At 36.7% G+C, this 18,871-nt stretch overlaps 1 protein-coding gene across 1 annotated transcript in view; it reads left to right on the plus strand.

The window, feature by feature from the left end:
- The first annotated feature begins 5,231 nt into the window (after positions 1-5,231).
- LOC150098113 (small ribosomal subunit protein eS6-like) overlaps positions 5,232-18,871 on the plus strand; it is a 62,797-nt gene continuing 49,157 nt past the window's right edge. Inside the window, exon 1 of the mRNA XM_090406014.1 lies at positions 5,232-5,312. Coding sequence (XP_090262140.1) covers positions 5,307-5,312 — 6 coding nt within the window. The 5' untranslated portion in view covers positions 5,232-5,306. The remainder of the gene's footprint in view (positions 5,313-18,871) is intronic.

The raw sequence follows: 18,871 nt of genomic DNA on the forward strand, positions 1-18,871 counted from the left end.
ATGTAAACAAATGTAAGTAATGTATCATATGTAAACAAATGTATCTAATGTATATAATAACTGTAACAAATGTATGCAATGTAAAAAAAAATTATTTTAAATGTAAATCATGAGTTTACTCGGTATGTTTATGAGAATAAGGAAATATAATATTCAGATTGCATATGTGTAAATGCTGTTGTATAATCACACCTTTTCAAACTTGAAAAAAAAATAGTAAACTACAACATGTAATATTATACAACTTATGTAACTCTGAACAATATAATTGTAAATTATTATTATGATTGTTATATAAAAAAAAACTGTTATCATCATTACTGTAATCTCATTATATGTAGCACAAAGTGCTGAACCTTGTAAAATAATATACTGAATAGATGATCATTGTACTTATGTAAATATTTGAAAGAACAATAAAAAAAATTATTATTAGTAGTAATAATAATAATAATAGTTAATAATAGTTTTCCTATTTTTGTATATCTTGGCTTCCAGTACTGTAATTAAATTCCTTTAATTCTGTCATGTAGCCCCATGGAGTCAAAGACTCATCGTTACATAATAATATTAATCCAATGTTTTCTCTACGGGGATATCGCACAATAAAACTGTTTCTATGCTCATCTACATTAAAAGGAGCCTGTACAGCTCAATGGATGTGGAGTATGCATACCACGTCGCTTAACCCCACAAAGGAAGACGTCTTGATTTCGAATCTAATCGACGACTAAAAGAAATTTTTTTAAGCCTTTTTTCGACCGGTTCCCGAGTTAGTCGATCTATGGCACGGGCAAATGGGTTTTTTCTCCTGGAAACTCGGGTTTTTCGTGCCTTAAACTCAAGAAAATCGACAGTCGAACCAATGTTATTTCAGACATTAAATACCAGTGTTAGGGTTAGGGACCACGAGATGGCGGCATTTGTTGAGCCGTCTCTCTTCACTGCGTGACGCTTAGAAACAGTAATAATAATAATAATCAAACTTTTTACTACCGGCGTTCACGAATGCAAACAATCTTAGGCGAGACTGTATTGAATAAAGCGACAAACTCAACTCATTTGTTCGTGATACTTAGATATCAATATCAATACAGGTGGCTTTGCTGTATACAACTTTCCCTTTCTCTCTTCAAAAGCTCAAAATGTCCAATCTCAAAGCGTACATTTCTACCTCTTCGCCAGAAATATAACTATATTCAATGACATTCATATCATTATGAATGTGATTTTGCGTTTGCATAATAGCTTACTAGTTTTTGCGTTTGAATACTTGCGTTTGCATGCGATTCCTAGAGAGTTTTTTAGATATGTGTCCAGTAGAAGGCAGAATGATTACGGAGGGATGATGTTGGTTAGTGATAATGGGAGAATGATAAACACTGAGGAGACTATAGAGAAATGTTAAATGAGCATTTGGTTGGAGTATTCTATCCTTGTGATTGTACCATAATGCAGAATTTGAGATCAGTGTGAAATGGGGAAGGAACCACTGATGATAGGTGAGGGAAGAATATGAGAATTTGAGTCACTTGATGTCAACTAAGCCATGGGACTTGATGGTCATTTAATATTAGGTTTCAAGCACTGCATCATGTTTTAGAGATATGGAAGAAGTATAATTAGTGGGTCAGAGGTGTACTAATGAATTATCATTACATAACTTCTGCTAGCCGGACAAGTCTCTGGAACCAAAGGTGCATGAAAATCTCTGGTGTGCCTGTATTATTATTATTATTATTATTATTATTATTATTACAAAGGTTAGTGATATTCTGTCTCTCATTGTTCTGATAATTTTTCCTATGCAGTCTGAGATGAGTTATATTTTGTTACTTTTTAACTCTAGTCGATTTTCTTTAATTCAGGATATTTCTAATGTTAGATTATTCTTGGATATATTATAATCGTCATGCTGCAATATTTCTTTCACCTCTCTTATCATACTGTTTTTCGTCGAATGTGATTAAAATTTATCACTTTTTTTCTGAGTTATCGTGACTTTCTCTTTCTTCCTTTTTTATGAAAAGCAATGTATTTAGAACATCCCCAAACCAAAAGGGCTAGAAAAGCCAACCATCAAACTATGATTCCAAAAAAAAAAAAAAACTATCACTAATTAAGTGGCACGCAGTGAAGAGAGACGGCTCAACAAATGCCGCCATCTCGTGGTCCCTGACCCTAATACTCGTGTTTAATGTCTGAAATAATGTGGATTCTGCGGTCGATTTTCTTGAGTTTGCGGGAGGAAAAACCTGCTGGCCTATGCCAGAGATCGACTAACTCGGGAACTGGTCGAAAAAAGGCTTAGAAAAATTTCCCCTACTAGACTCAAAATCAAGTCTTCCTTCGTACGACCAAGCGCCGTGGTGTGTAAATGACACATCCACTGAGCTGCACAGGCTCCTTCTTCTTCTTCTTCTTCTTCTTCTTCTTCTTCTTATTATTATTATTATTATTATTATTATTATTCGTGGCACCTCCAAGGAGTCCGAAGACTCATCGCGAGAGGACACCTACTATACAACTGTCTCAACCACTACACCATACCTCTACTACCAGTCATCCCCATCAACGCTATCTACTGCCCACTACTACTAGTTTTATTTCTTTTAAAAACAGCAGTGATAAAAAAATCAGCTAACGCCTTTTATTCCCTTATAGGGAGTAAGCGAGGCCTTTATACTGTATCTTGCTTTTGGAGACCGAATGGGCAGTTCAAACACCACCAGTAGCCAATCAGAGATAGCTGGCCCATGTCTATCACTAATTATAGCAGCCACCGATGAAGAGGCTGTCAAACAAGTGCTGCCATCTCTTGGTGCCTAACCCAACTATATGGTACTGTGTGAATTAATGTAAGTACTACATCGATTTTCTTGAGTTTATGGGACGAAAAACACGAGTTTCCGGGAGGAAAAACCCGCTTGCCTGTGCCAGAGATCGACTAACTCGGGAACCGGTCGAAGACAGGCTTAGATAAAGTTCCTCCAGTCGGGTACTAGACTTGAACTTAAGTCTAACTTCGAGAGACCAAGTGCAGAGGACAAGCGCCACTTTCATTGAGTTACACAAGCCTTAACAGTAATATAATGATTACGTTATGATACATAAGGTAATCATGATAACCCATTGTGCAAAGAGGCTTTTAATGTGTACATTCTAAGATTTGCTTTTATAACCATATTTTATGGAAAATGTTATCAGTCTTTGCCACACACGCGCTCGCGTGCGTGCATATGTCTTTGGTAATGTATTCAGTGATCAAATTATTAGGCTATTTGATCTTCATTAGGGCGAAATCATGAGAAACTTTAATGTAGATGACATAAGAGCGAATGGCTTAATTGGAGTGACCAGAAGGTAATTGAGGAAATAAATAACTTTAATATCAATAAGGCGATAGGATTTGATGACATATCACCAAGTGTCTTAAAAGAATATTCCAGGGAATTGGTAGTAACATTGGCATGCTCGTTTAACAAGCGTCTGACAATAGCATAAGTTTCAAGAGAGATTAAAGAAGGTAAAATTGTTCCAATGAATAAAATTGGGGACAAGGCTGTGGCTACAAATTATATTTTAATCTGTACAACTGGAGTTGTTCTGAACTCACTGGAGAGATTGGTGAAATGCACCCTACAGAAATGGATTGATAGCAGTAGATTTCTCTGTGGTTATCTAAATGCGTTTGTTAAAGAGAGATCATATTTTACTAACTTACTTATGTATGACAAAAGGTTGCAAATATCATAGCGAAGAGAGATATATAAAGTGATTTATATAAAGGGAGATATATAAAGTGACACTTAGATTTTGCAAAAGCTTTGATAGCCTGCGACATGACAAGCTTTTAATTAAATTGAAAGGGATGGGATTGGATTGGTGACTAGCTGACAGATAGGTATCAGAAAGTTGTATATGGGGTGAAGTATCCCGAAAAAAAAAAGGTCACTAATGTTGTGCAACAGGGATCAATTTTGGGACCATTATTGTCCAATTTGTATATCAGTGATACTGGGATGGGTTTAATTAGTAATATTCAGTTCATTGCAGATGATGAACATCTGGGGGAAAGTAATGCAGTCAAGTGGATGTTAAGGAGGAATTGAATTGGTTTCATGAATATGCAGGTAAGTTGAACTGTCATTTCAATGTTGCAAAGTGTAAGGTTTTGAAATTTGGTAAGCAATGATGGAATGCAATGTATATGCTTGGTGGAAAAACTTTAAACGGGTAGAGAAGATGAGAGATCTGTGAGTAGTTGTGGTCAAGGAACCTGAAGTTCATGGGCCATATTACACAAGTTGTGAAGATATCATATCGGATTATGGCAATGATGCGGGGGATCCTGACATGAAGAATTAAAGAGGCTGTGACGTCATTATATAATGCCTTGATCAGGCCTAATATGGTTTATTGCACATATTTGGTCACTGGATTTTCATAATGATGAAAATCCAGTGATATGTTTGAATTCAGGTGATATGTTTGAATGGGTCCAGAGAAGATTCACATAGGCGGTCAGTGGTCTTTGTAACGTGTAGTACTAGGAAAGATTGAGAAAATAAATTGCAAATCCTCGTGAATTGAGGAGGAGGAGGAGGAGGAGGGGTGGGATATGATTGAGACATATCACTTAATCAGGAGTTGTAATCAGGTTGCCATGGAAGAGATTTTTCATAGAATGGGAGAGGAGGAAGAACAAGTGGCTATCTCTGGAAACTGTATAAGGAAGGTGTGAGCAGGGGGAGTAAGGAACAGGTTATTTAGATGGAGAGTGGTTGGGGAGCACAATGCATTGCCTCAGTGTGTTGTGAATGCAGACACACTGAATCAGTCTAAAGCACGTTTGGATGAGCTTTGTGTGCAATAGTTTGTACCTCCCATGATGAGTCTCTGACTCCATAAATTCATATGTTAAGAATAATAATAATGTGTGATTGTCCTTTCGACTGTGCAAAAGCAGTGTTCCGTATTATTCTTCAATTGATTATATTTTATCAATATACATTATCCTCTTTTATGTAGTTCACGTTTCATAATGCTATTTATCACTTAGCTACTACTCCCAGGTTATATTCCAAACTCCGCGATTTCACTATTTCAATAATTCCACAACGATTTATTTTCCTCCTCTTTTCTGTCGCATCGCTGAATAGACTGGAAAATTTCCCATATAATAAACAGATTGAGTGTTAAGACCAAAAACAGTTCGAAAAATAGGTGGCGTGATATTCGTTGAACTGATTGTTCTTCTTTTACTATGCTGTTTAACGTGTGGAATATTTTTTAGGTTTTTAGAAATGAAGGTAATTATTATTATTTTCCCCTTTCACTACTTGAATGTAATATGTTTGAAATTTTGTTAGCTGACATTTTTTAAATTTGTGTTATATCGCTTGCGTTCTTGAGATTTTTCTTTTAGAAGGATTCATTGGATTATTATGTATACATTTTGTTGGGGACATCGCTGTTCCGTAGTTTTAACAGAGTGTTATTTTAGTCATTTATTTATGTTTTCCCAAGCATACTGCTTGATTTTACAGTTTTCCTATTCTACAATAGAATTTGATTAAGAATCGGCCAGCAAAATTCACTTGTAATGAACAGATAGACATATAAGACCAAAAACTTATAATGCTGAAGGACCTGTTTTAAATATGTATTAATAATCTTTGAACTTGAGAAAACTTTTCCTGTACAATTAGCAGTTTAGAATAGGAAATGATTTTTGCCTGTTGGTAATGTCTAATATGATATTTTCGCCTTCGTTTATTAAGATTTAGTGTTAAGGAGTGATCAATGAATCCCGCAATGAGTCTTCGGATTCCAAGGAGATACCGTAAAACAAAACCAAACAAAAAAAAAAAAATCATTAAAATAATCATATAATAATTTCCTGACACATGAATAACTCAATTTCTGGAAAACGAATATTCGTGTGGCTGTGTGAGGATAATGTAAATACAAACGGAAAGTTAAATTTTCTAGGAAGCAGGAGTAAGAGGACAGGGTAAAGTGCTAATCGCAGCAAAGAAATTATGTATATTCAAAGTGAGGTAGAACTGAGGATAGTGGCAATAGTTAGCGATAGCTGTCATATGGAGGCAGACAGCATAAGGCTTTAGAGGGTGATAATGATTACTACAAAATATTTAGATAAGTTGCATATCTAAATAAAATAAATAAAAAAAAATAGGTGCTCATGTGTACAAATTCATATGGAGAGAAGAGGTAAGGAATAAGAAAAGTCTCGATTATGTTATTTTTGATAGTGATGTTTTCTCACTGGTGCAGGATACTAGAGTATTCAGAGAATTTGAAATTGGAACCATTTAGTCTTGAGCAGGATAAAATTGAATTTTTATACTGAAAAGAATATTATTATTATTACTACTACGTGACACACCTCCAGGGAGTTCAAAAACCCAATAAGGGAGGGCATCTGCTCCTCAGCTTTGTCTCCACTAACTACAACGAACCGCAAATACACCAATCCCATCACTACCACTAGTATTTTCACAGACAATCACAAATATCCATGCTTGCACATGGATTTGAACCTGCAGCCTTTTGGCTGGAGAGCAGATATGCTAACAACTCAGCCAAACCAGCTGGCATGTAAGAATTTTAAAGTGAATAAAAGTTGAGCAGTGCTCAGATTTGAACTGTAGGCTAAAATACACAAAACATTATTCAAGAAAAAATGAAAGAGCAAAAACAGGAACCAAACCTTGGAGTGTCAGTGGCAAATCCTGAAGAAAACATTAATTCAGAATGAGAGGCATGTGATGAGGTGTGCTCTTAGAGAATACATAGACACATGTAAGAAAGCTAAACATTGTAAAACTAGCTAAACAAAAGTGATAGGAAACTTTGGCAAGAAATAGAAAATAAATATCAGAAAGGTGGCAAAATATTTTTGAGGCTGTTGAAAAAGCTCAGAAATGGAGGAAAGACTGCTGTAAAAGGAATTAGAAATGATAAAGGAGACATGAAACTGGAGAAAAAAGATATCCTGGATGTATGGAGTAATTACTTTGAAAAATTACTAAATGAAACAAGCAGTGATGACAGCACGGTGTTAAAAAACACTCAAGAGACGTGTGATCAGGGATACATATCCATACTTGAAATGCTGAAGTATCGAGGTATAAAAGTCTTAGTGTCTGCACTGCATGGTTCTTGACAGAGGGACGAATTCCAGATGATTGGAGTAGAGCTCTCATAGTATAAAAAGGGAAATAAAACTGAATGTGAAAATTACAGAGGTATTTCTCTACTGAGCGTTCCTAGTAAGATTTATGCAAGTATACTTGAGAAACAGTTGAGAAGGATTGTAGAATGGAAGCTTGGTGAAGAACAAGCTGGATTCAGGTCATATAGAGGCTGTCAGGATCAGATTTTCACTTTACGACAAATAGCTGAGAAATCATGGGAATATAACAAATATCTGTATTTAAGTTTTGTAAATCTGGAAAAGGCATATGACAAGGTGCCAAGTGAAAAGCTATTCAAAATGCTACAGTTATATTCTATCAATATGATATAAATGGGGCAGTATAGTTCGCCCACCGATTAGAGGTCCCTCGACACTTCTGCGCATGTTAGAAAAAGGAGAATCCATTCCGATAATAGGGTAATCAGTTTGTCTTCTGGAATGTAATAATAAACAAACTGAGTTCGTTTATTATTACAGGTCGGAAAATTTAGCTTTTCTTTTACGAACATTGCTGTTTTTAAAGTGTAACTATTTTGCTTGTATAACAGTTGGAAAAATGTACATAGTGTTAATAAAATTAAAAAAGGTGTAGCATAAAACAAAAATGTAACTAAGTTTATTTTTAAGAAAGTTTTCTATAATATAAAAATAATTATACAGAAAAACAGAAATTATTTCAAATGAACTTAGATATTCTAAACTTACAGTTGAGAGAACTGAGACACTTTAATGTCCTAAACTGATTAATTATTTATGACTTGTTGTGACTCTCAATAGCATGCAAAAAAAATGTTGGAAAAAATACCATTGTCAAATTCTTTTAATCTTCAGAGTCATCTGAATCGGTGTCCGAATTGCCATCACTTTCACTTAAACTGATCACCAAAGGGTCGCACAATTCTTCGATAATTTCGTCTCTATCCCAATATATATTTTCCAATGAGGTGACATGAAAGCAATATTTTCCCCACTTTTGAACTGTAATACTTTCAATCGCCTGTTCTGAAAGCTTAAAAAGTTTCGACATGTCAATATCCCCAGTTACGTTGCGATGGCGAATGAAACTTTTCACTTCTGCCCAAACATACTCAATAGCATTAATATCGCAATGATATGGTGGTAGCCTCAAAGCTAGAAATCCATACTCTTTGAGCATCGTGTCGAATTTAAATAGTTTAGTTGTGGGCGAGTTTCTTTTGACCCAATTAAGCAATTCAATTTTTTGCATATCTGGGGAATGAGAAATGCTATTTGCAGAGAGCCAATCTATAAGAACTTGCTTCTTATTAGACCAATTTGGAATTTTGTTTAATCGAATAGAGTGATATGAAGCATTATCAATTATAACAACAGCATTTTTAGGAAGGTTTGGAATCAGTTTTTCTTCTGCCCACTTTTCGAAGATCTTAGAATTCATTTGCCTATGGTAAACTCCAATAGTTGAATTGGCTTTGTATAGTAAGTTTGAATTCGCTAAAAAACCAATTTCTCCACCCGCACACAAAATTATGCACCGCGAGGCATTTCCGGTTTGTAGCACTCCACGTTCTTCTTTAGACTGCCAATATTTTCCATAAGTTAAATTACTATCAGTCCAAGTTTCATCTAGATACACAATCGGTCTTTTCTCCTCCCTGAAATGTCTCATTGCTCTCAAATACTGCGTTCTACATAAAACAATGTCACTTCGCTCCATGATAAGTTTCCTTTTATTCTGGGACTTTTAAAAACAAAATCCGATTTCATGAAGTATTTTCCTTAAAGTTTCTCTTTTCCAAAGAAAATTAATTTTTTCTTTAAGCACAGGAATCGATTTCGGAACAGTTGGCACTCTTTTCTCGACCACATAAAAATCGTGAATAGTTCTTCTTATAACATCTACATCAAAATCATTCAAAGCTACGGTTTCGATGGTTTTCTTTCTCTGGCGCTTTTTTTTAAGAGATTTAAATTTTGGCTTACCTTCACCTTTTGATTTCCTACGAATTCTTTTAACATTCGACCCCGATACGCCCGCACTTGCACGTTTAATGACTTGAGAAAGGGGAACAAGAAGACGGCCTTCTGACGATTCTTTTTTGCAGAATGTCAGCACGTTATTCAATATTCTTTTGCAAGAGCTACTGAAACGTGTAACAATAGAACTTGTTGACTGTACTGGATCCATCATACAAATTAATAATAAAAAAAAAATGCAAAAAAGGAACAACAAAAATCAAGCTAGTACTAGTACAGCGACAGACAAGAAAGCATGTTATTTCGCATGTTGGCGACCAATTCGTACATCCTTCATTTCTTTCTCCCCTTCAGCATGAATCGACTATTTTTGGCACCAAGCCAAGAAGGGATCTATAAACGGTGGGCGAACTATACACAGTTACCACTGTACTGTCATCACTGCTTGTTTCATTTAGCAATTTTTCAATGTAATTACTCCATACATCAAGGATATCTTTTTCTCCAACTTGAGTTGTAAGTCAGTAGTTAGGATTGAAGTATAGGAAGATGGTTTTAATGTTGAAGGTGAGTTAGCCGATCTCATATGGTGGTAGCAGAGTTTTTTTGTGCCGACCTGGTTGGCCGAGTGGTTAGCGTATCCGCTCTCCAGCCAAGAGGCTGCGGGTTCGAATCTCGCGTACATGTTTGTGATTGTCTTCCACTTTCATATATTCATTCACCCAAGTATAGATACTCTACCAATATGGACTGGGTCACCATGGGAGTAGTAAACCTCCCTCAATAGGAGAGGCCTTCACCCTGCAGTGGGTAAAAAAAATAGGCTGTTCATCATATATATTATTTTGCCAGCCTGGTTGGCCGAGTGGTTAGTGTATCCGCTCTCCAGCCAAAAGGCTGCGGGTTCGAATCCTGCCGTGGACATGGATGTTTGTGATTGTCTGTAGAAATACTAGTGGTGGTGGTCATCGGTAGATGGCGTTGCCGTAGTTAATGGATTGAGTGGTGGAGACAAAGTTGTACAGCAGGTGCCCTCCCTCGATGAGTCTTTGAACTCCCTGGAGGTGTCAAATAATAATAATAATAATAAATCTGATGTCAGACAAAGATGTACATTATCCCCCTTTGTTATTCATTACCTATATGGATCACATTATGAAGGAAAGTGGTAACTGTTATCAAAATTGGAAATGTTAATCTCATTTCTTTAATTTATGCAGATAATGTTATACTTCTAAATAAATCTGGTACAAGTTTGCAAGATTCCCTGATTAAATTGAATAACTGTTCTAATAGATATGGCATGAAGGTCAGCAATAACAAGACAAAAGACAATGAAAATAGGCAGAAGCATTGGAAATATCAACTGCATTGTGATGGAGATCCTATAGAACAAGTAAAACATTTCAGCTACTTTGGCACGATATTTAGTGAAGATGGTAGCCATTTCCTTTATCCAGTTCTGCTGTCATCTTGCTGAAGCAGAACCTACCTTTTACAAAGCCATGCTGCCCCCATAGAGTATCAAGAATATTCATATCCACTCATTCCTGAATTTTAGTTTTAATCAACTTTTCCGATATTTAACTCTTTAACTGCTGAATTTATGTTCTACTGACATTGTCCCATGTACTGAATTAATTTTGCAAAAAATTTATAAATAAAATCAATTAAAATTCTTAACAAGTAAGAAGTCTGGACAGCATCATACATTCTTGATATACACTTGTTCACTTACAAAAATGGCAGTAATAGTGTTTTATCAAATTTACATAATCTGCAAGGCGTGTCCACTTGAGGGCGCCATTTTTTTTTGCACTCGAGTTAACTCGACCGTAGAATTTAAAGGGTTAACTACCCAGAGGTACCGGTTGATCTAATTACTATCTCTGGAGGTGTGTGGACTTGGTTCTTTACTTGGAGAGTGGTGAATTGCCAGAATCATCCCCAAAAGTGAAAATGTTTAAGGAAATGTATGATAGGTATCGTTAATGGATAGTGTGGGTTTCCTGTGATGAGTTTTGACTCCATGGAGTATCTGTATACATAAAAGTTGACTAGAGGCTCTTCACTTTATAGTCCTGCTGTTGGAATGGATATAATCCAACATGAAAATTGTTTTCTCCTTTGGATTTTTCAAGGGTCGACAAGAGGTAGGTGTAATGAATATGTGAAAAGATGCATTCAGAAGTCAGGCAGTGGTTGCAAGCAGACTATCCTCTTGGCTAATACAATAAGACACATGAAAGATTTTATTTTATACAATTTTTGACTTGTTGTTAAAGGCACTATTGGTATAAAATTTAGCATAAGGAACAATTGCAATTTTTTAAAAATAAATTAGGTGTATTAAAAAAAATGGTCAATTAGGTAGCTTCCAGAGGTGAACTGTAGATTAGAATGAAATTTTACATTTCAAACCTGGTGGCAAAATCATGAAGAAGGCAAATGTGCAGCAGAAGAAGATTAAGATGTTCATGTGACTGTTAAGGGCAAGTTGTTCTTACCCACGGGATTGAATTTCAGAATTTCTCATATTTTGTTTGGATGGGCATTGGAACATTTGTGGCATATTTTTCATCAAAACCAAACTAAGTAATTTCTAGAAGTGGTCCTGCTAAAAAAGAAGATTCATGTTTTTACACTTGCAAATCTCCCCCCCCCCCCCACACACATACAGTATATCTCGAAATACTACATCAAAACAAAGCAGATGCTTTATTATAGGTAAACACTGTACAATTTCCTAACAAACTGTTTCAAAGTAAAGGAAAATTATTCTCAGAATTTTTGACAGTTTCATCTTCTGTTTATTTTAACACAATAAAGAAAGACTGGACTTTAGTTTTCAGTTCCAGTTGGAGCTCTAACAGCAATTGGAGTTCCAAGACAAGCCTTACTAATCCTTTAATCTTACTTTTTGAGATCAGCTGGGTTAAAAAAAAAAGGTGGTGGAAGAAGTCTTGAAGCTTTATGCAAAATATGCATTTCAAAGCCTGCCAGAGTTACAGAAATGTCAAATGTTATATTATGGAATTTTGAATTTTCTTTGGTAAATAAATCAGAGTATCTGATTATAATCAGTATACAGTAACGAACAAATTAATCTGAACAAGCCAAATTTTAATGAAGTTTTTGGCTTGGTTTTTGTTTCAGTTCACTATTTTGGTTGAGTGCTGTGTGCTTTAACTGTCTCTGTGATGTTTATTAAGTGTTGTGCATTTGTAATAGTGTAAACAAGTTAACATTCATAGTGTTTTATTCATTTTGTGTAGCTATAAAATGGATACATCTCCAAGAAAGCATTCAAAAATGTGTACTTTTTCTCAGCACACATTCATGACTTAAAGACAAATTGCCAATGAGTGTGGTGTTGATTTGGGTACTGTTAAGGTGATTTTAAAGAGGTTTAGAAAGACGGGTACCTTTTTTTCTTTTGACAGAAAAGGAAAATGTGAGTGAAAAAGAAACTTCTTACTCAAGACCATATACTACTTAGGAAATGCAAAATGAATCCAAGATTGTCTGCTGTAGACTTGGACTTGGCAGCTAGTGGGATTAATCTTTCTGACATGACAGTCTGTTGAAGTTGTTGGAAGTAGGGAAGACTGCCCACAGACTAAAAAAGAAGCAACTGTTGAAAGCTATACAGAAAGAGGGTCCAGTGGAGAAAAATGTACAAAAATTGGAATATTGAGAAGTGAAAGAAGGTCATATGCTCGGGTGAGAGCCATTTCTTTGTGCTAGGCAAGTACCCTATGTTCGCAAATGAGTGGTTGAGACTTCTCCTGCCCACCTTCAACAAGCTCCTAAACACCCAGCTAAAAAGATGTTCTGAGGTTGTTTTACATGATGGTCCAGGATCATTTGTGCCTGTTGATGGTATGATGAAAGTGACCAATACGTAAAATATTAGAGAAGAGTGGTCCCACAGATCCAGAAAGACAAAGAACTCATTTTCCAACAGTTTCTCGCTTTGTGCCACACTTCAAAAAAAAAGTGAAAAGTTCCTCAGAAATCACAACATCCAATTGCTTCAGTGGCCAGGTAACTTTCCTGATATTAACCCAGCAGAAAATTTGTAGGCCATAGTGAAAAAGAGACATGGAAATTAAATTATGGTGCAAAGGATAACATAATACGATCTATTATAAAAGTATGGTTTCAAGATATAGAGATAGAAAAATGTTCTACATTGGTCCATGCCATGCCCAAGTGAATTAGTGAACTAATTAGCAACAGAGAAACACATAAATTATTAGGTAAAATTGGAGTTTAATTTTTATACTTATTTTCCTGCGATATTAAAATTTTTTGTACGGGTATGTGTATTAAGGCTGCAGATGAAAAACTATGATTTGGCTGTGGTGCAAGCCTATGCACCTAATCTGGAGTCAGAATACTCTGCCTTCCTAGAGGAAGTGGATGCTGCTTTTGACAAGGTAGCAGACATGGAATCAGTCCTGCTAATGGGCGACTTCAATGCACATGTTGGAACAGATGACCAGACATGGAGGGGTGTGGTTGGGAGGAACGGTGCCCCTGACCTTAACGCGAATGGGTTGAAATTATTGGACTTCTGCTGTACTAATAGCTTGTCCATAATGAATACCTCCTTCCAGCACCAAGAAGTCCATAAGTATACCTGGTACAGGGATACACTAGAACAAAGGTCTCTGATTGACTTCTTTATAATCTCAGCAGACCTATTTTCCTCAGTGTTGGACGTTTGTGTGAGAAGAGGGGCAGAATTGTCAACTGACCACCACCTTGTTGTGTGCACTCTACGGCTTCAGAAACCAGATGCTACCATCAATGCTGGTAGGTCTAAGCAGCTATACCGCGTGAAATGGGAGACGTTGGAAAATGAGGCTGTGAGGAAGAATTTTGCAGATGACATTTCCTCCAGGTTCAAAGAGATTCCCAAGCATACTGCAGATGTTGAGGAGGAATGGAAGTTGTTCAGAACAGCTGTCACTGCCTCTGCACTCTCATGGTGTGGCAGAAAGCGGCTCGGCGTGGCAACGGGCAGTGAGAAAAGGACACCTTGGTGGAACCAAGAAGTCCAAAAAAGGAGTCCTACCTAACATGGCTTAGAGTTAGGTCACCTGAGATGCGTTTGCAGTATGCTGAGGCATGAAAAGCTGCTGCTAAGGCATAAAGACAGCAAAGTAGAAAGCTTGGGAATCCTTTGGAGAAAGATTAGATTCATCCTATGCAAATGCAAACAAAGTATTCTGGCAGACCATCCGCCGCCTTCGAGGGAGGAAATCGTGCACAGCAAGGGTAATTAAGGCCTCTGATGGTGCACTTTTAACAACCGAGAAGGATATCCTCCACAGATGGAGGGAATACTTTGAGAGCCTTCTTAACCCGGGTGGCCCAGCAGTTGTGGACATCCAAGAAGTGCAGATCAGGGCAATGACTAGTCTCACAGCAGAAGAGGTCCATTTAGCAATAAAATCGCTAAAATCAGGCAAGGCTGCTGGCGATGATGAAATTCGGCCCGAAATGCTAAAAGCCTTAAATCGAGATGGTGTTCTCTGGCTGACTCGAGTGTGTCAGGCTGCTTGGATATCTGGGCGAGCACCAAAGCAATGGCAGACAGGCATAATAATTCCAGTCTTTAAGAAGGGAGACCAGAAGGATTGCAGTAACTATCGTGGCATCTCTCTACTCAGCCTGCCTGGGAAAGTGTATGCTAAGTTCTTGGAAAGACGGTGCAGGAGCATAGTTGAGTTAAAGTTCCAGGAAGAACAATGTGGCTTTCATCCTGGTAGAAGCACAACTGACCAAATCTTCACTTTAAGGCAAGTCTTTGAGAAATCTTGGGAATATGCCAAGAATGTCTACACATGTTTTGTGGACTTGGAGAAGGCATATGACCGGGTTCCTTGGGATAAGCTTTGGCAAGTAGTACAGGAATATGGAGTGGATACAGGGACTTGAAGGCAACTATTAGCTGCCATCAAGTCCCTGTATGAATGCCCAGAGTTTTGTGTCAGGGTAAACAGCACAAAGTCTGAACCTTTCATGGTCTCCGTTGGCCTCTGCCAAGGGTGTGTTCTGTCACCCCCTCCTTTTCATAATATTTATGGACTGGATTGATAGGCACAGCCGAGGCAGTGAGTGTGTCAGAATTGGAAAATGTAGCATTGGACGTCTGCTTTTTGCAGATGACCTAGTTCTGCTTAGCTCTTCCACAGATGACCTCCAGCAGACCCTGGATAGGTTTGTAGCTGTTTGTGCAGATGCCGGAATGAAGATCAGTGTGGCCAAAACTGAAACATTTGTGGTCTCAAGACAACCATCCCAGTGCACTCTAAATGTAAGTGGAGTCCCAATGAGACAGGTGGAGAAGTTTAAATACCTTGGGTCCATATTCACGAATGATGGAAAATGGGACGTAGAGCTAGATACTCGAATTGGCTTAGCAAGCTCAATATTGCAGGAGCTTGGCCGTTCAGTAGTATTGAAGCGGGAGTTAAGCCAGAAGGCAAAGCTGGCTGTCTTCAATACAGTCTATGTCCCCATCCTCACCTATGGTCATGAGAGTTGGGTAATGACCGAAAGAATGTGGATACGAATCCAAGCGGCTGAAATGAGGTTCCTTCGAGGGGTTGCGGGGCTGACAAAACTCGACAGAGTCAGAAGCTCTGCAATTTGGGAAACCCTCAATACTCAACCACTGCTTCTCCGTGTTGAGAGATCGCAGTTATGCTGGTATGGGCACCTGGTCAGAATGTCACAAAAGAGGCTCCCTCAGCAGGCCCTCTTTGCCAAGCCAGAGGGTGAGAGGCCACGTGGAAGGCCAAGGACTCGCTGGATAGATTATATCCAAAACCTTGGGTGGATACATTTGGGAATCCCACCAGAACACCTGAACTTGGTGACAGAAGATCGTGACCATTGGAAGTTCCTCTTGCAGCTTTTGCCCCCACAACCCAATTAGGAAGAGTGGGCCTTGAAGATGTATGTATGTATTAAAATTTTTTTTCGAAATGTGAGTATTCAGATCAATATGTTCGCTACTTTATGTATATTTAATAAAAGTAGAAAAAAAATCCATAGCCTATCTGTGGTTCTTTAGGTTTACAGCCACTCATAAATGGAAGTCACATAAAAAATAAGTAAAAGAAGTTAAAGGAAGTCTTGATAAAGAAGTAAATCATATTGAAAGTTCCTGGCAAGTAAGTTAGCATGTGCATGAGTACAGAGGAAAATGTAAGAAACTAAGTTGTAATTTTGCTGAACAAAATCAGAGAAAGTATAGGAATATGGAAGATAAAAATGTTGGAGGCTGTTTATCTTTAGAAGAAAAAATGCAGTAAAAAGAATCAAATGTACCTAGATGATAGCAGTAACTAATGTTGAAGATAAATATGGATATCTGAAGTAATTATTTTTGAAATATTGTTAAAATGAGAAGCAATGACAGGTCAGTGGTAGAAAATATTCAAGAGAAATGCAATCAGGAGAATATATCATTACTTAATGGAAAAAAAAACTTTGAAAACCTGAAATGTTGAAAGGCAGCTAAGATTGGTTTTATGGTATTATATAATCAATTAGAAATGCTCAAATATTGGAGTTATAAAAGTTTTACAGCTGCTACATTAGTATAATTCAGAAGACTCAGTCAGAAGGTCAAATTGCAGATCGAGTAGAAATGGAATCACTTGCAGTTTGTTGATGCTAAGTATCTATCCATCAGTTAAAAAAAATTGTAAATATAGAAGAATTTTGTAACTGCGTGCTCTAGTAAGGTAAGTTAAGTAAGCATTCTGAAAAATACTAAGAAAAAAACATGGAAGAGAAACTTGGGAAAAGCGGGGTTCAGATCAGATAAAGGTTATTAGGACCACATTTTTACTTTGATACATTGTCGAGAAATAATGGAAATGTAAAGGTCTGTGTAAGTTTTTTAGACCTGGAAAAGGTATGTAAAATGCAAGACAAAGCTGTTCAAAATACAACAGTTATATGGTGTAAAAAGACTATAAATGCGGAATAGTCCATAATGGAGACTAAAATTGTATTTAGAATTGAAGGAGATGACTATGAAATCAGTGAAGACAAAATGCAAGCTACAGCTATTGTAGTTCATATTGGATAGCAATAAATCTGACTCCATATGTTATGTAGATGATTGACCAATGCAGCAAGTTTTTAGCCAGTTTTTCAATTGGCTATAACAAATTGAAAAATCAGCAATAAAAAAGACAGGAACATGGAAAAAACTGCATTCTCAGTGGAGAACCTGCAGAACAATAAAACATTGCATCTATTTAGACAATTTTTAGTTAACATTTCCAATTAAATTTGGAAATTGGATAATGCATTTAGATAATACAATATGCAAAACTGCTGAGGTGGGGAGCCAGTTGAATAAATTTTTCAGAATAAGAAATTAACCAACGCTAGCAGTGTATGAGACCAGACCCAAACCACGTTCTAACTTGTGGAATTGAGTTAAAACAGTTATCAAAGTGACTGCAGGTAGTTTGAGAAAAATTGAAGTGAAATCTGAGGCCATTATACAAACTGAAGGAGAATTCAGAGATTACCAATGTTTCAAGCAATTATAAAAGGAGTAGGAAAAGATCTAGAGAAAGACCAAGATCCAAGTAGATTGTTGCTGTAGTGCCTTAGAAGATCAATATGTAAGATATGGGAATATCAAACCAGACAAGTAACAGACGAAAATGAAGAAATTAAATTGTCAAATAGGAAGTTGTTAATGACAGGATTGGCATATGATGTAATCCTATCTGGAAGTTGTAGGCTAGACTAGGTTAGATGATTGTGCTACACATCTCCACTCCTTCCCATTTGAACTTATGTTTTGCATTTGTATTTTGAAGTCTTAGACTCTGTGAATGAAAAAGGTGCCTAACCTGATTCTGTTTGTCACTTTTATAGTATCAAAACAAATGATTCAGAACGGATGTGTATTAACCAATCTTCATAGCTTTTATAACTAACAAATTAACATAATATGCAGAATTTTACCATTATTTTAGAGCATGGTTCAGCATTGTGCAGCTCTGTGGCTCCTTTTAGCATACACTTGCGACAAGAACATGCTGCAAACACTTCACGCTTTAGTTTGCCTGCACATCATGAGCAGAGCACACATACTACAAGGTGCTGAAGGTTAATCATTGCAGGGTTAGCAAGCATAAAATAGTTAATAGGAACAAAACACTTATCCATGACTAAACATACACACAACCATAGTAAGATTTTTTTAATAAGTAAATATTTCGTCCTAAGTATCATAGGACATCTTCAGTAAATTCAAACAGTTAATTCAAATAATACTAGGAATTACATATAGTTAGAGCACATGCCTACAATGGAATCCCTCTATGCATGCGGTAGCGTGTTATAGAATTAAATTAAAATATATCTGGATTTAAAAAAAAGATTACATTAAAATGAGATAACACATATAAAAATTATTTTGCACAGTTTAGGATGACAATTTTCCATTCAAATTAGATCTGTGACTTAGAGCTTCAGCACTCTATAAAATTTCATGTTTATATGAAGATCTATGTATAAGTTTGGTCTTCTTCAAATGGATCCTATGGTTTAGGTTTTCAATTCCATGTTGTGCGAGGCCAGATTTCTGTGGTTTGATAAGAAGGATATGGTCTTGATGTTCCGAAATGCATTTGCTAATGG

This window comes from Typopeltis vanoorti, chromosome 16 (genome assembly GCF_054136105.1).
Source record: "Typopeltis vanoorti isolate ZY-2024b chromosome 16, IOZ_Tvanoo_1.0, whole genome shotgun sequence".
NCBI lineage: Eukaryota > Metazoa > Arthropoda > Arachnida > Uropygi > Thelyphonidae > Typopeltis > Typopeltis vanoorti.